The sequence below is a fragment of the Pteropus medius genome, unplaced genomic scaffold (genome assembly GCF_902729225.1).
Source record: "Pteropus medius unplaced genomic scaffold, Ma_sr-lr_union100, whole genome shotgun sequence".
NCBI lineage: Eukaryota > Metazoa > Chordata > Mammalia > Chiroptera > Pteropodidae > Pteropus > Pteropus medius.
The window spans coordinates 7391288-7419154 of NW_024354500.1; the positions used below are offsets into that span (position 1 = coordinate 7391288).

At 41.3% G+C, this 27867-nt stretch overlaps 1 protein-coding gene across 11 annotated transcripts in view; it reads left to right on the forward strand.

Annotated features, from left to right (window-relative positions):
- The window catches only part of BACH2 (BACH transcriptional regulator 2), a 307297-nt gene that overhangs the window by 261000 nt on the left and 18430 nt on the right, over positions 1–27867 (forward strand). For all 11 annotated transcript variants that reach the window (XM_039853053.1, XM_039853052.1, XM_039853058.1 and 8 more), the window contains one exon: positions 25534–27132. In XM_039853053.1, coding sequence (XP_039708987.1) covers positions 25534–27132 — 1599 coding nt within the window. The remainder of the gene's footprint in view (positions 1–25533; positions 27133–27867) is intronic.

Here is a 27867-nt window from a genome sequence, read left to right on the forward strand (position 1 = left end):
CCTCTCAAATAATATCACATTGACTTAGGTATATCAAATCACATGCTTTCTGTAGGTAACAACTACCTACAGGAAAGGCATGAAACTTGGCTGGTGTTAGGTTCTCATGCTGTGCCCCAGATCCAGAATTTTTACAGGGATTCCTGTCAAAAATAGTTTAGTTGCCACTAGAATTACTTTCTCATAGTACATAACCCAATTTCTTTTAGACTCTTAAATATGCCTCCTTTCTGATCTTTTTGTCATTTTATTGCTCAGAATGTAGTATGCTTATCAAAATAAGGGGTCAAAACTATAAACAATTCACATAAATGCTCATCAGTTTAGGGAACTTGAACGTTAGTTTTTAGGTTTCACCATCGTATTCGCCAAAATTCTCCCTCACTGAGAACATGTTCTTTTTCTAACCATATTTAAAGACAGGAATCACTATAAATCTTATTGGCTTTCATCATATATAAGCATAAATAAATAATTATCTTCTATTTTGCATTTGGGTTATATCTTTTTCTTCCCAAAATATTAACATCTCATTAAGCATAATCAGAATTTATATCATTTGTCATCTTTAAACTTTAAATCTAATTCAAACATCTCTTTTTGGTTAGCACATAAAGAATAAGGTCACTCTATCCCCAGTCATTGATAAAAATGCTGAAAATTAATGGGCCGACAGCCAGTCAATAGTATGACACCTGACTGTATTGATAACAAAAGGATAAAAATGGTAAATATGCTAAAATTATACAAAAGATAAACAGAATGAATATAAGATATTTTAAAATCCTATAATATTAAGAGATAAATGTTTTATGGACTTCACAAGAAAGAAAAAGCAGCAGTACAAGTCAGAAACCCAGCACCTTCCAGTGAAGGCCAGCAGGGTTCTGCAGGTGCACTCTTAGGTGATTAATACACACACACCCAAGATATGGGTTCTCAGGCAGGTGTCCTCAGGGCCAAAAAGCAGTAAAGAAAAAACACACCTGACCTTTCTCCCTCTGGAGGGCGTCCGCTCAGGTTTGGTACCTGGTAGTGAGGATTAGCACTGGTGGTCTAGCTATGTTCCCAGATCTGCCATCGTGAACAGCTTAGCCTGATAATTATAATCTTCATAAAAGATCAAGTTAGAGTACTTATAAAGCACTTTTATATACAGTATTGCATATGGCCAAACATAGTCCCATGTTCATACATAAGACCAGGTGTGCTTTTCACTTTTCATTTTACAAAGGCTGGTGTGAGGCAGGAATTCTCCCTGAAACAGATTTTGTTTTCATATGCAAATTACATGACTGTAAGAAGAATCTTCACTTCATGTTTGCAGTACTTGAAACATTTCCATGTCTCATGCGTTGGTCTGTGCAAATGCAGATTATACTTTTGGTGGCCCAGTGTCTTAAGGAACAAAGACTAGGATTAACAGGTTGGATAAATCGCATTCCAAAATTTGTTAAGGAATTTGTTGTTTGAACCTAGAGTGTATTTTTTTCCTGGAAACAGGTTGTGAATAGTGGTTAATTCCCTAAATCATCTCCCAGATCTCATATCTGTATCACCTTTTATTGTTTTAAATTTATTCGTTGAATAGATATTTATCATCATGAGAAGAGAGAAGGAAATTAATTCCATGGTCTAGGAATAAGTGAAGGACTATGAAAGTACAAAGGAAGAGTAGATAATTCTAATGAGAGAAGACCTCATGGAAGAAAGGAGGTATGGGTAGGATTTTAAAAGATGATAAAAGGCCATTTTGAGTTTCATGTCCCTCTATGATATGCCTGTAGCACCTTCTCTATATTTCTGTCATAGCAGCTTTTGCGTTGTATTGTAATTGAATTATTGCTTGTCTGTCTCCTCATTTGGACAGTAAGATCTTTGTGCAAGATTTCTGAGTGGTGTTGGTGGGGATGTAGTTTTTAATCTGGAAAAAGACCATCCAGAACAATGCCAACATGGTAGTCACTTGGTTAGCGTTTGTCAAATAAAGGATATACTTTAGAAAAGTTATGGATGCAGGAATATGTTTAGCATATAAACATCAAAACTAGAATCCAATGATATCATTTTTGCTGGCATTTAGGCCTCTAGCCCTCAATGATTTGGTTCTAAACCTTTTTCTCATTCTCATCTAATATATGCTAAACATATTCGTGTTATTTTTTATGAAAAATTTCTTTGGAGTTCCATCTTTTCCCAGTATCAAGGATGCACAAGCTTCGTCCAGGGAGAAATGGAGATCTTAGGGCAAGAGTCATTTGTCTCTGTAGATTGACATCAATGAACCAGTGAATCTGTCTCCACCAACGCCCCTAGGAGTTCACAACTGGAGAACAAAGGGCAGGTGCTCTCAGGGGCCTTTCTGAGGACTTGCCTGCTGTTCACCTTTAAGTACAGCTTATTCATTTAAGTAGGGGCTGTTCTTAAGTTGGAGACAGCATGTGTTTTATAAAAATGCTTTCAATGTCCAATTCTCTTTATTTCCACCGCTGCACAAACATACGTGGAAATTTTTGCTTATCTTTTCTTTGCATTATCAAATTATTTCTCTCTCGCCTCCCTTTGAAAGTCTTGAGTTAATGTTTTTATGTTTATTTTGCATTTTTCTAAGCTAACACAACCAGGCAAGTAAATTTAGGTTGGAGTGGTACTCACCTCAGCTGATGGCAAACAACCTTGAATGAGGGCCTGGGCAGCCTTCTCTGGCTAACTGCAGAGTTGGCTCTCTAGGCTTCAGCTTCACCACTATAATTATGAGCAAGAAGCCTATAGTTAATTACAATGCATGAATGGGAGAGATTCCTGGACTTATCTGCATTCATTACTTGCTGGTAATTTCTCTGTTGAGGTCTCCATCCTTGCTTTTACACAGCTTTTCACATGTTTCTGCAGTCGGTGTGTGAATTTTTATGATCTGTTGCATGTTATTCATGCAATTTCCTGCCCTGTAATGGTATCAGTTTTCCAGACGCAGAGGAATACAGACTAAAACCCAGGAGCCTGCATTAACATAAAATGTCCCAGTTCTGTCAGTTTGATTAATTTGTCTCTTTGTCTCCACTCTATATGATAAGTGCTATTAATGGTTGCAACACTTCATATGTCAAAGTCTTTCTTCCTAATGACTTGAAAATGCGGTTTATTTCCCCCTTTTTGTATTATTTTTCTCATTTAGCATTCCACTCAAGTATAGATTTATGCCATGCTCTTTCATTATCTTACTGGTTGCAGCACTGGAGTGATTACATATGGTGTAGAGTATGCGTAAAGATGTGATCCCAGGGGCAGCAGCTGCTGATGCAAGCTGAAAATAGATCCAGCGTACGCTCAGCACTTTTCCCAGAGGCCTTTTATTTATTAGTAACAGTCTTGGTACAGGACAGCTTGGATCCTCATTTAGCAAGATGACTTTTTGCCTTTCCGAACACGGCAGTGACTTTGCTCTATTTACTGACACTGCTGTGTAATTTTTTTTAACCGCCTTGTATCCCAGCAATGACTTAACCTAACAGCAATTGTAATATAATCTCAATATATAATGAACTCAAGAAGCGACAGGCTCCATTTGAAGTAATGGAGCTTGACAGATCTAAGGTTTAAATTAAATAATCCTATTTGTAAGACAGCATTTGTACATGGTACACTGCTTTAAAATGAATTCCTATTCTTCTCTAGAGCTTCTTACACAGTTTTTAGTATTCTCCCTTTCAGAAGGACTTTTTTTCTGAAAAGAAATGCATTGTAAAGCCAAGGGCTCTTTCATAAAGAAAGAATAAAATGAAATTTTTTTTGCCCATTTCAATCACTGAACTGGAACCAGCATCATTAATGATTTGAGATGGGTAGTTATTAACCCAAGCTGGCAAGTCCAAATAGCTCAGCACAGAGCTATTTCTATCAGCACAGAACATCTGTGATATAAATATAATAGTGGAATTTAGGATTAATATAATAGCTCACCTTCTGCTCATGTTATAGGCTCAAATTGATATTTTTTTCACAAATTTTCAGTGTCCTAATAATGAATGTGTGTATTTTCTGAATAAATTTAAGAATTTTGTACTGTCATTCTTCTCATCAAAGGTGTACTTTAAACAGGAAAAGGAGCAAGTTCAGTGTACCTATTGGCAGAGGCATCAAGACAGTAATTCCTCACTGCATGATAAAACTTTCCAGATTGCAAAAATGAGAAAATAATAACATTAAGCGTTTATAGATGAATGACAATGTGAGAGTATTATTTATTGTCAGGACTTAGTCATATGATGAGGAAACCTTGAAGAAAGATGAATTTATAAGTAGAGAGTGGATACCTTTCTGATGAAGTAGTAAATGAAAGAAGCAAGTCAGTATTTTGCTTTTTGCTACTTTGTCTGTGATTTTACCTGCTCCAGAACCAAGCAGGCATCAGAGAAGAAGGGCAATTCCCTCCTTAAAGTTGTCTTTGCCCTGAGCTAGTTCCATGGGTTCTTCTGTTTGGTAACAGAGGTTTTATTAATTCTGTGACCAAATGAAAGTTATATGGGGTTAGACACATGATTTCCTCCTGGGTTAGGTTAAAAATTAAAAGTCATTCATGATAAGTCAAGTGTATTGTTTCATTTTAGTTGGGATATGACCCATAATGTTGAAAGAGCAGTAATTTAAACCATCCCCAAAATAAGCAAACCAAGGGGCGCTTCAGCTGTGTAGAGGAGGAGCCCCCGTCCCTTGCCCATGTGTACAATTGCATAAGCAAGTGTAAGACTATGGCATTTTATCAGCTGTGACCATTGTGGTTCACGTGTTCTTTCCGGTTTGTTTGGGACTTTAGACTGCTAATAGCCCAGACTGCTATAATGAGGAGAGCAGCCCTCGCTCTGCCTTATAAAGATGACCTCGATAGGAATAGGCCGATGTGCCTGCTTTCTCACTCTTTTTGTCTTCCTTTCTTTCCCTCCTGCCCAACTTCCCACTTGCACATACAAAGAGCACCCAAGCTGCTTCTCTAGGCTCATCCCTAATTCCCTCTGTTGTGACACAGTAATGTTATAGCCAGTTTCATTCTCCATCTAGTGGCCTCGGAACAATGGGTGATCTGCCTGCTGTAGGAGAAGTGATACTCTGGCAAGACAAGATGAATTAAGGATGAGGTTTAAGTATTAACTCTTAATTTCCTAGCTCTTGTGGTTCTAAATGAGATTCAGTGTTGTTATAACTGGGAGAATGTGAGCATTTATGTGTATGTGTGTCTGTTGCTGAAACCGTGTTTGATCAATTGAAATGACCTTGTTTTTCTGGTGAAATACATCTACTGTATTAGGAAAGAAGCAGCCCAAATGAAGAAAAACATTTCACGTATCTTGTCAAATATTTCACTGGGACCTCTGAAAGCTGATATTCCCTTCTGCCGCCAGATCCAAAATGAGACAAAAGCACTTCACTGTTGATAAGTGGGACTTTGTTTTACTCTGAAACTTTTTCATTTCCAAGGTGTCTTATAAGAGTTATCTCAATTTGAGCTAAGCTTCCCAATAAATGATATAAAGTCTGAAAGGAGGCTCTCAGAGTCAATTATTTAGCAAGTGGTTTGTAAACCAAAGACTGAAGTAAGAAATGCATTACCAGATCGGGGTCACACAGAGAAAGAAGAAGGAAGAAACTAACTTTATTGAGCATCTGTTATGTGTCAAGTAAATATGAAAATAATTTGAGCAAAATAACAAAGATTTTAGTATCAGGGGAACAAAGAAGATCGACTTGCAGAGTTTTGTTTTTTTTTTTTTTAATGGAACAGTATGTTTTATAGAAGTATTTAAATGGGAGAGAGAAGGAGAAAAGACAAGTGGGGTGGGAGGAATGAAGTTGTTAAAGTCTGTCTATACAGGTAATAATAAGATGGAAGAATTCCTGCCACTAGGACAGAACTAATTCTGTCGAGTTTAATACCAAGATAGTTGTTAGCAAGTAGAAAAGTAGTATTTATTTTTGTTCCTGTGTTCCATTAGCAATTTCTCCTTCTTCAAATTCTTTTGAAAATAGAGAAGTCTGCATCTGAAGCTTCACTCGGCCCTCAGTCTAAGATCTGCCTCACCCAGAAACCATCATGGGAAAGCCCAAAATCAATGGAATTTTTTCAGTGGATGACTTAAGCCAATTTTGAGTCTGATTTAAAATTCACTATATAAATTCATCCTGGCTTGCTTCAGCTATGAGTGTACTCTCCTTTCTGTTGCTGACTCTTTCAGTAAAACACACATCCACTCCACTTTCCACACTTCAGATTTCAAGTGGAAGAGAGCTATTTGAAGGCCTGTTCTCAAAACTGACTTCTTGGACCTTGTAGAACTTTCTTTAAAAGCTACCACGAGAATAGAAATGTATGTGCTTACTGCTTGAAAATGATCTTTGATCCAAGAAATTTATAGCATTTGTATTTATGGGCATGCAGTTATGCACTGAGCTTGTTGTGAACAAGCTGGAGCCCATATCTCTCTCGTTTTGGTTATACCCTGTTCTAAAAAGATACATATAGTTCATCGAGTTAAGATTTATTAGCAAGGCCAGCAGGTGATAATGGGACAGTCATTTTTACATATCAGTTTTGACTTGGTACCCTTAATTGGCAGCAAGGAGAAGAAATATTAAAAGATCTTGCTAACGCAGCATGATGTATGGGAAGTGAGAACGTCAGGGGAGTTTTTTTCTTCTGTGTTATATTGGGAATCATAAAACCTTGGTCTTAAAAATCATCCAACCCAGCACTAAGGAAAAGGGCTATATTTTACCTTTTGTATATACCTCGTGTCTAATACAGTGATGGTGATGATACAAAATAACCTTTATTGCACAATCACTATGTGCCAGGCAGTGTTTAACTCATTGATACTATAGGGTTGCTGCTATTAGCTCTATTTGCCAAATGAGGAAAATGAGGCAGGAGTTTCCTTAATATGCTCAAAGCAAAGCACCTAAATCAAGGAGCCTGGTTATAAGCTTGAATAGCCTGATTTCAGAGCTCATGTTTTTAACCCCTTTGCCTCAGTGATGACACTGTAACATTCATTAAACATGCAAATGTCTGTGTTTTTAACAGGTGGCAAAATGAGGCCCAGGGTCACAAACCAGTCAGCTATAGATTTGGGGACAGCGAGTATCTCCAGCTCTTGTTCGAGGTCTGTGTGTGCCACACAAAAGTCACCAAGAATCTAGCACTAGAAATTTGCCTTTACACAAGAAATAATGAAAAAGATGCAGAAAAAGTTGAAATGTAAAATGATAGCAAAGAGAAAATATCTGAACTAAAAGTTTACCTTTTTTCTTCACTTTACCCTTTGATGACTCCTCAATTCATGTCACTCATTCACGTAAAAACCTTAATATCTAGGTCACCTTTACTTACATAAGGACCTGCCTCTGTCTGAGGCTGTTTTGAGTCACTGAAGGCATAAGTCACGTCTAAGAAACCAGCTAATGATTTTATAGAAACTCAGTGTAGTAGGCAGAATAACGGCCTCCCAAAGATGTCCACATCCTAATCCCCCAAAAACCTGAAATATGTGACCTTACATGGTAAACGGAACTTTGCCTGTGTGATTAAGTTAAGGATCTTGAGATGGGAAATTTTCCTGGATTATCTAATTGGGTCCAATGTAATCACAAGAGTTCTTATAAGATGGAGGCAGGAAGGTCAGAGTCAGAAAGTCCACTTTGAAGTTGTAAGTTCGCTTAAGTGATGACAGAAGAAGTTGTAAGTTCACTTAAGTGATGACAGAAGAAGTAGACACCCTGGCCACAGAACCTGTCAGTTGTTCCATATTTATCATCAAAATCAATGAATAGGCCTCTGCCTTTTCCCCATCTCTGATTATAGCTATTTTCAACAAGACATCTGATATTAAACTGGTTCATCTTTAATTTTACAAAAAAGGACTCCTCACTTTCTGTAAGAACTTTCACCTTTTTCTCATTGCCAGACCAGAATGAATTATTGGGCAACTTTGCTGTTTTTAAAAATCCCACATCATGCAGTGGGTAAGACAACTGACTGGCATCAATAGTTGTCTTCCCTCAAGAAAGCTCTAAACTATAGAATCCCGAGCCACATCCTCCTCAGTAATTTATGACTCTGAATCCTAAGATACCTTGGTTACTTCTGTGAACCTTTACCTAATTCCTATTGTAACATTCACACCTCTCCAGTGTGTCTGCATCTTTCTTCCACCACCACTGCTTGTGTTCAGGCCACAGTTGGTGTTTTCCTGAACTTCTAATCAGCATGTCCTCTGCCCAGCTTATTCCCCAAATGCAGCCAGAGTAATCTCCCCAATATTCTCCTACTTGATAGACTCCATTGGCTCTCCTTTGCTGGCTGGCCTCCTCAGTGTGACATAAAATGGCCTTCTGGGCCTGCCCGCTGCTCACCTCTCCAGCATCATCTGTGGTCATCTTGGCGCCACATCACACTGTGTGCTAGGTTCGCTCATGTGTCTTTGCACATTCCTTTTCTTCAACATGCAACACCAGTTCCCATCCAATACCTGGCTAATCCTCACTCAGGCTTCAGCTTATACATTACTTCCTCAGAGTTAGATGCCTTTCTGTCGGCACCTGTACTCCCCGCCTCATTACAGCTCTTATCATGCTGTGTTGCAATTACCTGTTAACTTGTCTCTGTCCTTCGGCCTAGAACCATTCAGTCACCCTTTCTTCCTTATTCATTGTTTTCTCCCCACCCCTCCCATACCTAGGACTCTGTGAAACCATGGGATGGGGTCAGTATGCATTTGTTACAGGAATAAAGTGGTCTGCACCCTACATTGCAGAGGTGGGCACCAGAAACATCCCGTATAGCGAATACCCTGTGAGGAAGAATGCCTGGTCTCACCACCTTGAACTCAGTGACATAGACTCCTCAGCTTACGAACCTAATTCATCTAAGCACTGTGCATAACTGGCATCTGCTGGTCTCTACATGAGACTGTACACTTGCCATTTTCACACATTTGCTCTCATGTCGTTGTGTGATGAAGGTGAACTAAAATGACTAGAGGAAGTGGCTAGCTATAAAGTGTTACTAATCGCTGACAGATTTAGCAGTTCATAAAGTTATGTTATCATCCAGGACAAACTAATAACAAATAAAATGGCCTGCATTCAATATCATCGGCTAAAATTTTATTCTCTGTGATGAGCAAACAACAGATTCCGAATCCCATTATTTCCCCTGAAAAGTATACCATTCAGATTCCACATATATTTTTCGAGGCAATTTGCTTCTCTTGCCTTGCTGGCTTTCTGTGACTTCCCTGTGACCCAGATATATAAACATCTTGTGTTTTTGTGCTCCCTCTCCTGGTCTTTTCTGTCCTTCAGCAAGACCATGTTCCTGGAATTGTGTCCCCCTCTCAACCGCCCCCACCCCAGGTGGGGGCCTGGCATGCGAACAAAGAAGCCAGCCAGCGCTGCAGGTCTCACTGTAAGATTCATAGGGGACCAGAACCAGATTCGTTTCTTCCTTGTTTGCCATCCAGCTTGACAAAGTGAAAAAGGGCCATACTGGTGAGGAAAAGAAATGGGCCTGGCATCCTTTTTGAGGAATGAAATGCTCTCCAGAAAAAAAAAAAAATTATAGTAAAAAGCACTTGATAGTACATTTTTTAAAATATGCCTCCCCGGAGATATACAGATTCATGCAGGATGTGCCCTATCAGTTAACAGTGCTAATTACCTAATTATATGGTCAGGTGCAATAAGAAACCCTTTGACATTCTGTTCCTTCCATATGCCAGATAAAGTGTTCTGGTGTCTGCTCTGTGACCAGGGTGAGGAGCACATTGGATTCTCTTTCCACCAACAGAAAGAATGTAGAATGGTCTTCGCAGCTGGCCAAGTTAGTGCTTGGCTTCAGGGCACAAGGCAGTCAGTGCAAGGCCCCATCAAAGAGCTGGCAGGACGACCCGCCCTTGAGAGGGAAACCAGACTTCATGTGGCCTCCTTGGCCCCCAGCTTCCCCTGGAGCGACCTTTGAATTCTGAGGCTGTCCACCTTCTTTCTCTTGTTGTGGTTGCTTCTTAGACATTTCGTAATTTTACCTGTTTACCCTATATTCTTTTTATTCCCATTTGATTTTCTGAAATATTTTCCTTTTTAACTATGTCATTTTTCCTACTTTAGTGTAAAAGACTTCGATTTTGCTTTTTCTCAAGCTGATCTAAAAGGGTTCCCCAGCCCCCAGATGTAAAGTTCTGTTATTCTCACTTAGCAGGCTGTGGAAGAACAAGTTTTGCTCACTCACTGAACTCTTTCAACCTTCATTTTCAAACCAGCCTGCCATCTTGTTCCCTCAGTCCTGCGGCTCCTACAGCGATGGTGTATGTGTTCTCTCCTGAAGCCCTGTCTGTTTTTCTCTATGGCTTCCTGTGCACTGTCAACCATAGCAATCCCTTTTATGAGGTACGGTTGAAGTTTCATGTAGTTGGGGTGGAGGGCAGTGGTTTCTCTTAGGTAGGGATGGGTGTTAAATCCTAAGTGCTTATGGAATATCCTCTCCCAGAAAGCCATGAGGTTGTTTTGGCAGGATGACAGCAAATATTTGGAGGGCAAAGGTTGACCCTCATGGGTTTTGTGCTCTCCTGTCTTTTGGCGGGCTCCCCTTCAACCTTAGTGCTATTGGACGACCCACAGTCTCCTTCCTTCATCTTCTCTTGTATCAGGAGTTTCAGCAACACACAGCTTAGCATTTAATTATTCTCTGACTGTGGATAATAATACATTCTTAGTTCCTCCAGGGTAAAACTATATTTTTTGCTTCTTTCATCTTCACCTCGGCACCTAATGTAGCAAATGCTCAAGTAAATATTTTTGGATTGAGTATTTAGTAGTACCTTGTTGATATAAGATACCAATATGTACACCAAAAGATCCATGGTCCCAGCAGTTCTCTATGATCTAATTTCCTATCATTTAATCTTTTTTTAATATTATAGCATCTGATTGACATGAAAATGTGACTTTTTGTTAATTCTTTTTAAATGTGTTATGTTAATTGCCTTCTAAAAAAACCAACTCTTATTCACAATGCAGATATTTAACTAATTTATTAGATACATGTGAAAGTATAGGAGTTGGTCCTTGACTTTCAGGAATTTCTAATCAAGGCAGGCATAACATTCAGATACCAATGCAAAACAGCACTCATATGATTAGTGCCAAGACTGGTGACCTATCAGCAGTAGATATTGTCCGGCGGGTGGGTGCCCCCCAGTTTAATTGCCACCTTTTTTGCAAGAGTTTCCCCTGTCAATTGTATTCCATATTAATGGACACCCTCCTCTCCTCCACACATGTTACAGGTACAGTTGGAATTGCTAAAGCAAAGCAAAGATTGCATCCAGGCAGTGAGCACAGCTTGAGCAAATGCTAAAAGGCAGGAGTAAGGCTGGCAGTCTGGCTCAAGAGGATAACTGGAGATGAGACTGAAAAGAAGTCGATCTGGGGAAATTGGGGAAGTCAGAAAGAAGAGAATTAAGTTTGCTCTCTAAAGCAGGGCATTGCTGCTTGAAACATGGCTACGTCAGGAACATTCCCACGAAGGTTCTCTAGCCTTCCTGTGACTGATGATCCTGAAAGATTGTGTAGGAGAGAGGAAAGACGATAACAACAGAGAGGAGAGGTCGTGAGCAGAAAAATGATAGTTTTCCCTTTTGCTTTGAGTCTCAGTATTTTTACTGAAATGGTGACTCTACCTAGAGAGTCTTAAGCCCTGGCTTCCTAAGCTTGTTAAAGAAAGAAATGACCATGTCATCCAGACACTTGCTGGCTTAGCTGAGGTTTTCAAAGCTACGGCCGTTCTGGAAAGCTGCTGGTAATCAGCTATGGATGAGTTCTTCGGATCCTCCCTTCCATGAGCCAAATATTTCCTGCTATAATAGTGCAAGGAAACTGGAGGGCTTGTTTTCCATTAGAGTGAGTTATGTTTCTGATTTCCAACTTCAGAGACTAAGATTCCATCAAAATACTGGAACACCCCTGGGTATTGTCGATGCCTTAACTAGCATCTTATAGGTATGCTCAGAAAGTTTGAGTCATCCAAAACGAGAACACCTGGTGTTCTTGATATTTGGTATTTGTCAAAAACAAAAAGTTTTTTTTCAGGATATTTGGGTATCTTTATAGTAGAAAAGGTGTTTTCTTTGATAGGGGCTGTAAGGAAGGAAGTTTTTCGTAACAGTTCCAAGCCACATTTGAAATAGACGGCCCAGCACAGCCTCCAAGGTACATCCTGGATGCACCCGTGACTTATTTTCTTTTCTCGTCGTCTTCTGAGTTAGCATAAAAAGTGTGTTTCAGCCCCACAGAACTGGACACAACAAACCAATCATCGTTGGAAATTTCTGCCTCACCTGCTTCAGCAGCAGTGCTGCCAGAGACGACACCATTGTCAAAAACAAGACCCTGCCTTCATGCCCCAGCAAAGCCTTGCTCCCAGTCTCCGTTAATGTCAAGCCTGAAGCCCCCAGTCTCCGTTGGCAAACCTGGAGCCCTAGTGTCCCAGGAAAGGCTGCAGAAGGCTGCAGGGCAAGAGCCCAAGAGATCTAGACAAAAACGGCAGCCAGGTCCATGCTGATGAATAGAAGCAGCTCCCTCTTTATTCCCTCCCTTGATGACAGAAAAGATTAGAACTCAAGGAGAGGAAAGGGGAAGTGGCTGAGTGACAAACCAGGAGCGTGGGCATCCTGTCCTAACGATTTCTGCAGCCCCAATTGCTGCAGAAACATACGTTTTGTCTGCTAGTCCTACAGCTCCAGGGCAGCCATCGTCCAGTTCACATATAAGGGTACTGTGTGGATGGCCACTGTTTAAATCCTCACAGAGCACAGATGGTGCCTGCATTTTATCAGCATTAACTCTTCCCCATTGGCAGAGCCCACTGTGGAAACAGGAGAAGGGAGGAGAATCAGAAGTGTACAGTCACTTTGGCAAAAAGTCTTGTTTCCATATATGTGTTTGCCCCAACTTACTGTACAGCGTGGGGTAACCCAGTCAATGTTTCTCAGCTTTTGTTATGTGGTGGTTAGGAGAAGACTGTGATGAAAGAAACTAAAAACTGTAGAAATACAATTATTGCTGTTCTACAAACCGTGCCTGTAAGGCAAAATCTGTAGCTTTGTTCCTTCTGCAAGCCACAGTAATACCCACTTCCACTGCAAAGGAAAGCACTCTGCTGGAGATGATACTTATCATTTTAGAATTTTTAATGTTTGTGTCTCAAAAGCCCTGCTAGTGTATTATCTACTTTTCCTATTTATTCTTATTTTGCAAATGAAAGGGGAAAATTGCAGCAGAGTTTCCCAGTTGTCAGAGTCAGATTACCTTCCCCACTAAAGACCAGTGGAGGCCTGGGGTCCTCACAGCTCCTGGAGTATTAGTGGGGTAAACCCACTTGCTTCCAGAAGTCAAGAAGAAAATAACATTTTCCATAAGAGATGTGTGATCTGTCAGTTCCTCAGTTTTGATTTCAGATGGAAAATATGACAGACTCTTGAAGAAAAAAAAAATCTCTAACTGGGCATGACAGATGTCTTCAAATATGCGATGGATTGTCATGTGAAAGAAGGATCCAAATTGTCTGCTTGCCCCTGTGGGCATTACTAGGGTTAGCTCAGTTCAGTTCCACTAATAGTTATTGAGAACCTCCAGTGCACAAGGCACATGCTTTGAACTGAATGAGGAGGAGGGGGAGATGAATATCCTGCTAAACACGTGCCACTGATTATTGCAGAAGCAAGCCGGTTTGACATTTATGTGGAAGTGTGAAGCATTTGGTGAGTCATTGGAGAAACCAAGGAGAAGGGGAAGACAGAGCAATACTTCTAGTCTCCAATGTCTGTCCATCAATGGATGATGAAGCAGGAGCAATTAAAAAATTAAATTGGATGGAGATTATTGCCAGAATGATAAATAGAATTTCTTAGGTAAGCCAAGCAACCCAATGAGCAAAAGGACATCACATCGAAATATTGCTATAGGAAGGAATTCCGTATTCAAGTGAAAATGTAACCACTGGGAAGAAAAGCAGAACAGCACTGTATATCCAGAAGCTCTGTAAGCAAGTCCAGAAGCAGGGGCCCTCAGAAGAGTACTAGGAGAAGATAAGAAAAACAGCACTGATGTTGTTGTAGGAGATCATTTGGGGTTATATAATGAGGGCAAATTACGGTTCTGTGTTCCTATTCCCATTTACAAAATTAGAGTAAAGGAGAGACATAAGGCAGAACTTCAGCTATTCAAATAGCTACCAGAATTCTCTTCAACTAATAGAATACCTGAGTTACTGATTTGCCTTATTGGCAGTTTCACCTTTAAGAAGGTAGAGAATTCAATGGTAGAATTGCTATTTTGGTTCTAATGATTGTGACTAACTAAAAGGAGTTGACAAGAATGCACATGAGAGGATCCTTAGCATTGAGAAAGAGAATGATAATCAAAGAGATTCTTCATAGCCCAAAATATGTCAAGATCCTGTGTGTGTGTATGTGTGTGTGTGCAATTAAAGAAAAAGACCAACATGAAATTTACCATCTTAACCATTTTTAGGTATGCTATACTAATGTCCATCAAACATTCATCTTACTTAATTAAAAATATTCACATTGTTATGAAACAGATCTGCAGAATTCTTGTCATCCTACAAATTTGAAACTCTATATCCATTAAACAACTCCTCTTTCTCCCTGCCCCCAGCCCCTGGTAACCCCATTCCACTTCTCGTATCTAAGAATCTGACTACTTTAGATGCTTCATACAAATGAAATCATATAGTATTTGTTTTTTTGTGACTGACTTATTTCACTTTAGCATAATGGTCTCAAGGTTTATCCATGATACAGCATGTGACAGGATTTCTTTCCTTTTCAAGGCCGTACAATAATCTACTGTATTTCTCTACCACATTTTGTTTATCCCTTCATCCTTGGTTGGATATGTGGATTGCTTCCACCTCTTGGCTATTGTAAACAGTGCTGCTATGAACATGAGTATGCAAATACCTCTTCCAGACCTTGCTTTGATTCTTTTGTGTATATACCCAAAAATGGGATTGCTGGATCATATGGTAGTTCTATTTTCAATTTTTTGAAGAGTGTCCATACTGTTTATTCATAGCAGTTTCACCATTTTCACAATCCTACCAACAAGTCACAAGGTTTCTAATTTTTCCACATCCTCGCCAACATTTGTGATTTTCTGTTTTGTTGTTGTTGTTTTGTTTTTTGATAGTAGCCATCTTAGTGGATGTCAGGTGATATCTCATTGTGGTTTTGATTTGCATTTCTCTGATAATTATTGATGTTGAGCATTTTTCATATGCTTGTCAGCTGTTTTATAGCTTCTTTGGAGAAATATCTGTTCAAATTCTTTGCCTATTTTTTAATCAGGTTATTTGATTTTTTGTTGAGTTATAGGAGTTATTTATATATTTTGGGTATTAACCCCTTATCAGATAAATGATTCGCAAATATGTTTTCCTATTCCATAAGTTGCCTTTTCACTTTGTTGACTCTTTTAACACACAAAAGTTTTTAAGTCTCATATAATCCCTTTTGTCTATTTTTGCATTTGTTGCCTGTGCTTTTGGTGTCACATCCAAGAAATTATTGCCAAGTCCAGTCTTCTGAAGGTTTTCCCCTGTTTTCTTCTAAGAGTTCTATAGTTTGGATTCAAGACTTTTCGAAAGTAAATTTTAATAAGAGAAAAGTGGAAATTACACATATGCAGGGAAAGATGGTTTGGGAGGGCTTGAAATGCCCCCAAACAAAGCTCAGATGAGGACCTTTTTTCAGCAAGGGAGGGTAATTGTGCCCGCAGTTCTTTGTTTAGTTCAGTTTTGTTTTTTTTTTTAATGATAGAAAAACATGAACAACTGTAGGAAGCTGTATGAAACCATAAAAACAGTATCAAAAAATCTCAAGGCAAAAATGAGTGAAGACCTTTCTGTTTGGAGCACAAAGACAAAGAAACCAGCAACTGCTCTTTGGGGCAGACTCTTTGGCACTGATGAAGGCAAAGAGCCCAGAATGACCTCTGTGTTGTATGTCAAGGAAAATGTTCGTTAGAGGGAATAGTGAGAAAAACTTGTAGAGGGAAATGGAAACCCCAGATAGATGAACAATAAGAAAACATCTAAGCTTCCAGTCTGAGGTAAAGCCCCTAACTACAGAAAAAAAATTAGATATGATTATGGTACAATTTGTTACAGTCAAAATCTTTGATGATTTATGGAGCCCAAGAAAGCATCAGGAGTGCAGATCAGAAAATGACATCATAGTCTTTAAAATCAAGGAAGAAAGTGGATATTAACAAGTTTGACTGAAGAGTAATTTGTATAATAGGAACAAATTCTGAATATCTACACTCTTAGGTCAAACAATCATTCTTGCAAGGTTAAGATGGACACGTGGCTTATCAGTAGCACATGCTGCGGGGAGGGGAGCTCAGAGATGTATGTTAATGGCACCATAAGTAGTGAGTGACAATGAAATAAATCTTAGCTTTCCTAGAAAATAGGATTTGAACTGAGGGAGATGATAGTTCTGTCCTCTATACCAGTGACTGGAGCATCTACTCAGTCAAGGTACCCTGCTAGGGATAGTCAGACTCAAGATGATTCTGAGGTGGACACAGGAGCTCATAACTGGTTAGCTTTCAGGGCTGGGAATTTTGGCTTGATTTGAGGAACCATTAGAAGGCTCTCATGGGGCACTAAACTTGAAATGCAAATCAAAACCATCAGTAGGAACCTTTAAAATGTTTTGTGTTTCTGTTGTACATGAAGTGATTGATGGTTGTTTTGAAAGGAATAGGACTAGGAGGTGAAATCAAACCTTGACTCAAGAAAATTCTGGTCTAGGAAGATCACTGGTTTCCTGGATGCAGAAAGGGTCATTTAAAATGGAAATTAGGTAAATTTTAAAAATCTTCTTTTTAAAAATAACTTTCTGTTGGAGGTGGTTTTTCAAATGAAACTATAAACCTAGATGCAGATTTTACTACTTTGTTACCAGTGAGTGGGATGCTTTTCACTTTCATTTTACACTGAGAAATGTAAAAAGTTACTATCTTATACCTATTTTAGGATCTACACTTATACTGAAATTGGGTTTTTAAAAATAATTCCATGAAGTTCATTATATAATCTTTCAGAAGGGAGATTTTCTGTTTTCATTGCATGCTTTTAGAATAAATATGAATGAATACAGTACCTTATATTTGTGTCATATATAACTTTTGCCCATCACTTACCTGGGAAATATTACCATCTATACCTGAATGAGAAAATAAAGGCCACAGATGAAGGAGGTGAGATGAGGGAATAAAATCACCCAGTTGAAATGGAGGTTCCATAGGGTCAAGGTGTTGCTAGTTCCCAGGAAAGACAATGAATGTTTGCTTCCCCTTCTCTGTTCTTATCAACCCTGAGACAACCAAAGAAATACCTAACGGGCACTTTCAGCTGTTATATAGCCCCATGATAATTCTGAGCTGAATGACACAGATAGGGGACACATGACGATCCCCCTGAACATCAACTTTTTCAGGCTACCTCTTTAATTTAGAACAAAGCTTTGGTGCCACATGCTCCCCAGGAGAGAGACATTTCTGCATTTGATGTCTTCCAGATTCTAAGCACCTATCCTGAGCTGATCCTGCTAAATTTATCAAATTCCTCTGTGGTAAAAAGGCTTCCTAGGATTTACGGAGTTTCACTGGGCAATAGAGGGACTTAGCGATTATCTTCATTCTTCACAAGAAGTCTGGGCACTGAATCTGAATGATGTGAATAACAAGGGAACCAAGTGCAAGATTTACCCTTCTTTATACCCAGGGGAGTACCACTTCCAGTTGGCTAGACTCCCTTGGATAGAGCTATATAAAACTGAATGTTTTAGTGTAATACAACTTACAATAATGTATTTCCATATGAAATGCCATTTCTTTTCCGGTTCACTTCAGAGAAACAGCAGCCAATTAAAAAAGGAGCATAAGAGTTGAACTCTGCAGTCAGACTTGAGTTAAGCCTTTGCTGACTAGTCATGTGACTGGGAAAATCCCTTCACGTTTCTGGGCTTTCTGGGCTTCACCTTTTTTGGCTCCCTTGTTTGTAAAATGGATGAGGATTGAGTCAAGGAAACAGAAACCATGCCAGGTGTTTCAAACAGAGGGGATATAAAACAGGGAATTGGTTACACAGGTGTTGAAAAACTGAAAGAACAGAAAGGGGAAGGAGAATGAACCCAGTGATTAATGCCTGCAGGAAGCAGTGACCACTGCTAGGGCAGGAGGGGAGAAAAGGGACCTATGCCTGTGGAGGAAACCACCCCTTCCAGACACTCCAGCGGGAAACTGGGGTGCAGCCACTTCCGAAACAACACACCACTAGAGAAGGAAAGAAAAAGAGAAGGAAACGGAAGCACAGCTTCTCCTTTCCTCCCACCTCTGATCTCCCAACAGTACCCCCTGTTGGCAGAATCCAATAATGAGTCAACCAGCACAGGGGCCTGGGAAACAGTTTATAAACTCACAGCCTTGGCATTACAAAAGGGAACATAAGAAGAACGGGCATGAGGCGAAGTAAATAAGCAACATGTGAGTTTATAATGTCAGACTAAAATTAAATGAAAGAAGTTAAAGTTGTAGTTGGTCAGAGGTATTTAGATTTTCCTGTTTGTATTAAAGTAATGCTACTTTAGTGAATGAACAGAGATAGGTGGCTGGATGGGTAGATGGATGGATGAGTTGATTTGTTTCTTATCTGAACAATTTCTGAATAATTTTTGTTAAAGTTTTTTTAATTAAAAAAGTTTGTATTTAGTTCATGATTTAGGAAAAACTACTACAAGTTGTATGTTCTGTCAATCCTTGTGACAGGAGAAATTGTAGTGAAAATGTGCATTATTTTAAGGTCCTTCCTCCAGAATTCCTAGGAATTAATTTCAGGAAGTCTGGGATCATGGCTCCCGATCATAAGAACTCAAGTCAGGTCTTTGTTCACTTAACCTACCTGATTTTATGTTTTTAACCAAACAGAAAGTGTGTCAGTGGGCCAACCATGCATTTCTGTTCAGGATATCCATGATCCTGCCAGTCACTGCTGACCTCCTCTGCTGATCCCAGTAGTCATGCCAGCTAGCTTTCGGAGGAGTTTAACTCAAATGGAGTTCCACTGTTCGACCTATACCCTGTGATGCTCTCACCCCCATTGAAATCAGGGAGCACGTTTCCACTGTGTGTGTGTGTGTGTTAAAAGGGTAGAATCCAAAGACATGCAACATGTACAATTGCATAGGGCTCTGTACTCAGAAGGACCCTGTACTCGTCATCATCTTGAAATTCTTAACCTCTGAACAAGAGGCCCACATTTTCACTTTGCACTGAGCCCCGCAAATCATGTAACCAGTCCCAGTATTGGGACAGAGAAGGGCACTTGTGAACAGAGGCCCAGGAAAGGCCTCACTGAGAAGAGCCTTCTCACTTCAGAAGAGCCTGAAGTAGATGAGGGAGTGAGCTATGCTCTTTGACTTATCTGATGAACTTCAACTCAGGCTTCAGCACTCAGGGCAGAGGTCACCTCCTCTAGGAAGGCTAACATTAATGCTTTAGCAATTACTGCCCCAGCTTGGTTCTCCCTTGGCACCTTACAAATACCTGTTATATACTCAGGTTACATTGTAGATATTTGTATTGAACACCTGTCTCCCTGGTAACCCTCTTAGCAACTTGGAGAAAGAAACTATACTTTATTCATCTTTGTAATAACAGCAGTAGTGATAGTTGTTACTCAGTGCCAGACCCTGTTCCAAAGGTTTTACTACAAGCAGGCATTGTTGTTATCCCTGTCTTATAGTTGCAGAAACTGAAGCACAGAAAAGTTAAAAACCAGTTTAAGTTTCACAGCTGGTACATAGTAGGTCTGGGATTTGAATCCAAGAAAGATGGATTCACAGTGCCTGGTACATGGTTGGTAAATGACTGAATGAGTAAAAGAAAAATAGTAAGTAACTAAAAGATCAGATAGAGAATCTTAGGGCAGATTTACAAATAAGAGAGAGACTTTATGTTATGGCTGTACACCCAAATTTAAGCCTGCACAGGAGAGAAAATACACTTAACTTTATGCTTTTAAGCCATATTCACTAACATAGATAATGATTTTAGCCAAAAAAAAAAAAAGCCATATGAAATTATATATTTATATGAATAAATCAACTTGAATGTCAATTTAGTTTTTGTGTTGTTACTTTAGGAAAGGAAACAAGATTGTTTTCTCTTGCTCTATCTTTAACTAAAAATGCGGAAATGACCAGAAGCTTTGTTGAAATAGTGAAGTCAGTTTAACAAATACATCTCGAATGTAGTATGCTTGCATAGCACGCTGCTTCGTAGAGAAAAGTGTGATAATATGGATATTAATTATAGAAAATTCAGTTTAGAAGTGACGGCTCATTGCTAAATCAGTCTTCATCCTGCCGAATGGGATGCAATACAATGTAGGGTGTGGGAAGGAAAAGTTGTCACCGATGTTGTTTTCTGTATTTGGTAAATGCATTCTTATACGAAAGTCAGCCAGGAGGGATGTCAGCGGACTCAGTGTTTTAAAACCTCCGTCAGCATAGCTTTGTTACTTTCATCTTCCCAGCTCCCACAGTGTGTAAGAGATCTGGCTTCATCAGGGACGTGTACGTGGTGTTGCTGAGAGTAAAAGTTTCCATGTTTTGTAGGGATGTAATTAAGGGACTTTGAAAAGCATGCCACCCTTCTCCCAGGGTGCAGTCACCAGATCTCCTGATTTGTCTGGCCAGCCTTCTGCAGATGGGCTCAATGCTACAACCATGTGTATATGCTGCTAGAACCAACAGAGGAGATCTTAATCATGTGGCTTAAGTAGGGAACTCTGTTCCAAACCCTCTTTTCAGTATACTCCTGAAGGCCAACTGCTTGATCCCTCTAATAATCCAGAAAGACAAAACTGTTAGCAGTTCCCTATCATAAGTTTTGTCCAGCAGCAAACTGGGCACCCGCTGAGAGTGAACACCCCAGCTCTGCCAGCAGCACCCAAACATGTCCTCTGCCAGTTGAGGTTTCACCAGTTTCATCTTCCTTTCATCAACAGCATGGAGATGATACATCAGAACCCAAAGGAATATAGGGTTAAGGGTCATAGTTTCAGTGGGTCAAATTTTCAACACGTTAACACCATAGTGCATGAGTTTGGTAGTGCGACCCAATTTCTTTCAGGCCTGAAACTTGAAGGTCATAGCCACTTGCCTTGTGTGTGCCGATTTCTGGATGAGGTCATTGCCTCCTTGGGAGCAACCCGAGAGCAAGGAGATTGTTAACTTCTGACCTCTCCCAGGTCCTGGCCCCACGTGGCACATCGCATTCTTCCCCCAGTGTGTGATCCAGTCCCATCTAGAGCACAGTGTGTATCACACATTATCAAAACAGGTAGGTATGTATTTAAGCGTGATTAAAAAAATACTCTTTGAAATGATCCGTCCAAAATACTTCATTCAAAATACAAGACTGTTACCCCAGGTTGTCACTAATATTGTCTTTTGCATTTGGTTACCATACCTTTAGGCCATTCCTGGCTAGTGAGTTTTAGCCTAGATATGTCTGCTTCCCTTAGAGCAGTGGAACACAGTTCCGTTAACATCAGTGAAGTAAAACCGGTGTGCTATTTCTAGTCACTTCATTCCACTTTAACTTTATGATTATTACCTTTTAAATAACATTTTTATGGGTCATTAGTTTCGTGTGAGATCCTCCACCTCCCATCCGCTCTTATTTTTTCCCATTATCAGAGTCTTACTTGTTAAAAACAGAAAGTAAATAACAATGCAGACTGTGGTCCTAGGTTCATAAACATACAGCTTCATGTTGGTACCTGGATATTTGCTTTGTGAGTGCAATTAGTGAGTTTAATGATTCCTAAAAATGGAAAGACAGGGCAACCTACTCAAGATGGAGCCTTTACATAGAAAAACCATTACATAGAAAGCCTCTGCCTGTTTTTACACTGGCTTTCAGGTGTGATTGGGCACCTGCTTTTTGTTTTCTATTAAAACTGGCCTGAAGTGCACCAGAGGTCACCTGTGGTAGTTCAGAAGTTACCCACTGTATCAAAGCAGCCTTTGACCCAGAGCAGACATAGACAGGGGAATTCACTGCACTCCAGGTGTCCTGCTCACGAGCATTCAAGGGATCCCCATGGACCTCAGCAGTTTCCTCTTCTCCTGAACTCATCTAGATTTCTCAGTTGACAATTAATTGTATAATCTCATGAGACCTCTTCCTCTGTTGCCTTACACTATGACTTAATAATTAACTCATCATTGTGTATACCTCTTCTACAAAGCTGAATTGTAGGTTTCTGGAGCATAGGGCTGAGTCTTATACTTATTTATTCCTCATAGCATTGAGATTGGAATCCCAGCTCTGTGGATGAATACCTTCACTTCTTTTCTTCTCAGTTTCCTTGTCTGCAAAATAAATCACTCGTGCCTGCCTTGCAGGGCATTACGAGAACCAGCTAGCACAGTGCTGGGCCCCAGGAGGTGATCAGTGAGTGATAACTCTGCCTTAACTAGACAGAGCCCTGAACACAGACGCTGAACAAAATTTAGCAGAATTAAATATGACAAAGCAGAATTAAATTCATTTCGGGGAAGAGCTAGTTATAGACTCTTAAAATTTCCTGGTGAGGACACCATTTCCTCTGCCCTTGAACTTGAATGACAGTTTATAATCCCGTTTTCATTCATGACTCTTTCATGACCATCTGATGATCGTTTCAAGCTCATCTTGTCTCCAAAGCCCAAAAGGATCGGTGGTTTGGTTTGGGATTTGCAGACTGTGCTCCTTGGCATCCTCAGTCCAACTCAGACGTCGAAGCATCAGCCCCTCCCTGGGTAGAGAAGCTTTTTCCAGCTCCTTGCAGCCATGTGGCAAGTGGTGACACCCAGGACTGATCCAGTGATTCCCATTGGTGTTCCCGGCTTATTTAAGAAGTTTCTTCAAAAGGAGCCATACTTGGGGGCAGTGTTGGGGCCTACTGAGACCAAGAACATCAAAATAAAAAAGAAATGGTGATAAATAGGACGAGGAGGACTGTATAGAAAACATAAATAGAATTGAGATGAGTTTCCTCAATTTCTTGCATAGGGAGCACATCTGCCAAAACTTGAAATGTGTATTATCCACTCAGCAACTGACAGCTTGCCTAGGAGTAGGGCATAAGATGCTTACTTTTTGGGACATCACCTCTGCCTTGATTCCGCCATTCCTGTTTGTGGTAGAGCCATGCTACAGTGAAGAAATGGGTCATGTGACATTCTCATTGCCTTCTTTGGTTACTTATAAATATTTACTTCCTTGCCTCGCACTCCTTTTTAAAGGTTCTTGGGAGAAATGTTCTGAGGACAGATATAGTAAGTACTACATTTGCTGAATCTGTTATGATGTCTGCTTAGTAGGACAAAAGTGTAGGTTAGATGAGCTCCTTTTTAATACTGGTGCTAGGGGACAGGACAAATACCTGCCTTGTGTCGGTTGATTGATTTGGATATATTGGTTTACATGATGCCTTGCTCTAAAAGTAATTCGAGACAATACTCACCAAACACTGTGCTGTCACCTTCTGTACACTATAGCTGTATATTGTTAGAGGCACAGTTAGATTTAAGGCACATTCAGTAATATACAAGCTTTTCTTGGGTGTTTATCATGTTAGAGACCCTAGTTAGATGCAGTGTTACAAACAGAAATGAAACAATCCTTGATCTGAAGAATCTTGCTGTCTTATGGTAGAAACAGACCCAATTCAGTATAATAAAAGTGAGATGACAATGATTGCCCCTGTAGAATTATAATGTGGGTCTAGCAGTCATGGTTTTTGTTGTATTTATTACAGCCAAATATCTTGGGAGTCATTAACTGACAGAATTTTTTATTTGGAATTTTACTTAAAGGACTTTAAAATTCTTATTAAAATCCTATTTAGTTCTGTATCTAAGAAACTTCCCTTACCGGAAGGAATGCGGCAATATATTAAATCACTACTGCCCTAGAGAATCTAGGACATTTCCTCAATCTGGCAATGGGCTGAGAGGATAGTATCATTCGTCCTCTCTAGGAGGTTCAGAGAGGGCTCCCAGAGGAGTCGATGTCTGAGTGGAATCGTGAACAGCGGATATAAGCCCTCACGAGAATTTTGGCTCGGTGTGCTGCCGCGAATTTAGTACACATGGAAGTCGGCTACAAAGCTTGCCAGTTCATCTAGCTCTGCACTTACTCCCCTAGCAGATATCTTTTAATCACTTGTACTGTAGCTTCCATCAAGGACCCCATGAGTGCTGCTTTCACCTGGTTTGTACACACAATTTGTAGAGCAGCCTCTCCTTTCTATGGGGTCAGCAGTGCTTGCAAGAACCTAAAGGATGCATGGTTTTGCATAGAGGGTAAGGAGGCCTGCCCTGAACACCAGCACATTTAATCCACTTCCATTGGGGGAAAAAAAAAAATTGGCCTTAGGCAATGTATTTCTAATTGTCCAAGTTATTCTATGTGTGTGTGTGCATGCGTGCATGCATACACACACATACACACAAGCTGTGCATAAATAGCACATTTTCAATCTGTGTAAAATATGATGGATGAGCAGCATATGACAGTAGCCTTAGCCTCTGAAGATTCATCAGGAAAGAAGACAGCAGCATGGCAAAGCTGCTGCTTATAATTAGGGAAGGACTAGCCCATGTCCTGTGCCGCCCAGCTTCTTCAGCCATTCAAATGCCAGCCAGTTCGTTTAGCTCTACAACCCCCATTCTTTATGGGCCAGGAGTTAGTTTCTTGTTGAGAACACTGCGTTGGACTGTCATCATCTCTGGTATCATCGTAAGATCAGATTTGACATGTTGACTGAGAAGTCGCAACTAGAAACCGTGATGGACGAGTGAAACAAGAGTTGCTTTTAATGTCTCTTTTTAACTTTGTAAATGAGGAAAAACTGTTTTGAAACCCTATGGACTTTCAGGTTTTAACAGGGACCTATTGGCAGTTTTGCGGTTGACAAGGAAACTATAATGCCTCCTTTGGCTCAAAGGAACTGCAAGAAGTGTCACAGCACTCTTTCTGCAGAATGGCTAGCAACAGGCCTGATTGGGAGGGAAATTAATAGGCTTCCCATTGTTACTGTGCATTTTTGCCAGGATATTTCATTAGTGTAAACACTGAACCCGTTGTCATCTTGTTTAGCCACTTGACCTTGGTGATTTTCAATTCTGTGTGTGGTGATGAAATAGAGCAGTGGCATGCACGAGACAGGCACTAATTATTGGTAGGAGAATCATTGCTGACCCAGTACGAGATTAACTGCTCCTTTGCAGTCTTTATTCTGGGACATTAGCGCTGTCTGGCTATTTTGCTTCAGTTGAGGGATTCGGGACAATAGCCATGCGGATGGTAACGTCGGCGATTTCCCTGTTTGTTTTGCAGGTCACGGCCAGGGGCTTTGGGCCGCTGTTGCAGTTTGCCTACACGGCTAAACTGCTACTCAGCAGAGAAAACATCCGCGAGGTTATCCGCTGTGCCGAGTTCCTGCGCATGCACAACCTGGAGGACTCCTGCTTCAGCTTCCTGCAGACCCAGCTCCTGAACAGCGACGATGGCCTGTTCGTGTGCCGGAAGGATACGGCGTGCCCGCGTCCGCACGAGGACCGTGAGAACTCCGCGGGAGAGGAGGAGGACGAAGAGGAGGAGACCATGGATTCAGAGACGGCCAAGATGGCTTGCCCCAGGGACCAGATGCTTCCAGACCCCAATAACTTTGAGACCACCGCCATCCCAGTAGCAGAGAAGGAAGACGCTGTGCTGCCCGAGTCCGACGGGCCGACGGACACCAAGGAGAGCTCCGAAAAGGACGCGTTAATGCAGTACCCCCGATACAAGAAATACCAGCTTGCATGTACCAAGAATGTCTATAATGCATCATCACACAGTACCTCAGGTTTTGCAAGCACTTTCAGTGAAGATAACTCTGGCAACAGCCTCAAGCCGGGGCTTGCCATGGGGCAGATAAAAAGTGAGCCGCCCAGTGAAGAGAACGAGGAAGAGAGCATCACGCTCTGCCTGTCCGGGGATGAGCCGGACATCAAGGACAGAGCCGGGGATTTCGAGATGGACCGCAAACAGCCCAGCCCCGCCCCCGCCCCCGCCCCCGCCCCAGCCGCCGGGGCCGCCTGCCTGGAGCGATCCAGGATCGTGTCCTCTCCCTCCTGCTTAAGGTCTCTATTCAGCATAACAAAAAGTGCGGAGCTGTCTGGCTTGCCCAGTACATCTCAGCAGCACTTTGCCAGGAGTTCTGCGTGCTCTTTTGACAAGGGCATCACTCAGGGTGACCTTAAAACCGACTATGCCCCTTTCACGGGGAATTATGGACAGGCCCACATGGGCCAGAAGGACACGTCCAACTTCACGATGGGGTCGCCCCTCAAGGGGCCTGGGATGGAGGCTCTCTGTAAACAGGAAGGAGAGCTGGACCGGAGAAGTGTGATCTTCTCCTCCAGCGCTTGTGACCAAGTGAGCACTTCGGTGCACTCGTATCCTGGGGTAAGCAGTTTGGACAAAGACCTCGCTGAGCCAGTGCCAAAGGGTCTGTGGGTGGGGGCTGGCCAGTCCCTCCCCAGCTCACAGGCCTACTCCCATGGTGGGCTGATGGCTGACCACTTGCCAGGAAGGATGCGGCCCAACACTAGCTGCCCGGTGCCAATCAAGGTCTGCCCTCGCTCTCCCCCGTTGGAGACCAGGACCAGGACTTCCAGCTCATGCTCCTCCTATTCCTACGCAGAGGATGGGAGCGGGGGCTCACCCTGCAGCCTCCCTCTCTGTGAGTTCTCCTCTTCGCCCTGTTCCCAGGGAGCCAGATTCCTTGCCACAGAACATCAGGAACCAGGCCTGATGGGAGATGGAATGTACAACCAAGTCCGACCCCAAATTAAATGTGAGCAGTCTTACGGAACCAACTCCAGCGACGAATCCGGATCGTTCTCGGAAGCAGACAGTGAGTCGTGTCCTGTGCAGGACAGGGGCCAGGAGGTAGGGAACCCACATAAATTCAAGCATGTGATCTACTCTCTCAGTCCTTTATCTGGACTCTCCCTGCCACTCCCCTCAGCCGACTCCCCCCCCCCCCGCCCTGCACCACTCCCAAATTGTTCTTAAGTGCCAACATTAAAGGTTACAGTAAAGGGACTGCATCCCCATCCATGGAGGCAGGATGTTTCACAGTGATTCCAAATTAACCACTTTCGTCCTAGAAGGCACTTGAAATATGATCTAGATTTCAATACTCAACAAGCAGAGGCAACTGCTTAGTGAAAAAAAGTAAGTCTAATGCATGAAAGCATGCTCAGGTACTTCAAACCTCCTCCGCTCCTCCATTTCTCCTAGTCCATCTGCTTTGAAACGATGCTGTACTCATCACCTTCATCCTTGCTCCTCACCCCTTCAGTATGAGGGGAACTATGGAATCGCTTTCCAAATTGATTGGAACTAGATAGACAGGTGCTTTCCCAGAACCCTTTAAGTTTTCCTTGTCAACAGAAGACCCTGGGGTTACGATACAGGTGATGGACAACTCACCATTCGTCCTGGTCCCAGGGTCACTGCAGAAGCCCCCCAGTCAGTCACACGTAACTGCGTAATATGTCATTTCCTGAGTTCTCCACAAATTGTGAGAAGTTATTTTGGGGAATAGTGGGGTTGAGTAGCAGTTTCTGTCTACCTATAGGCAAAACGCTTTATAGATAAAAATTCCCAAAGGTTCCATCC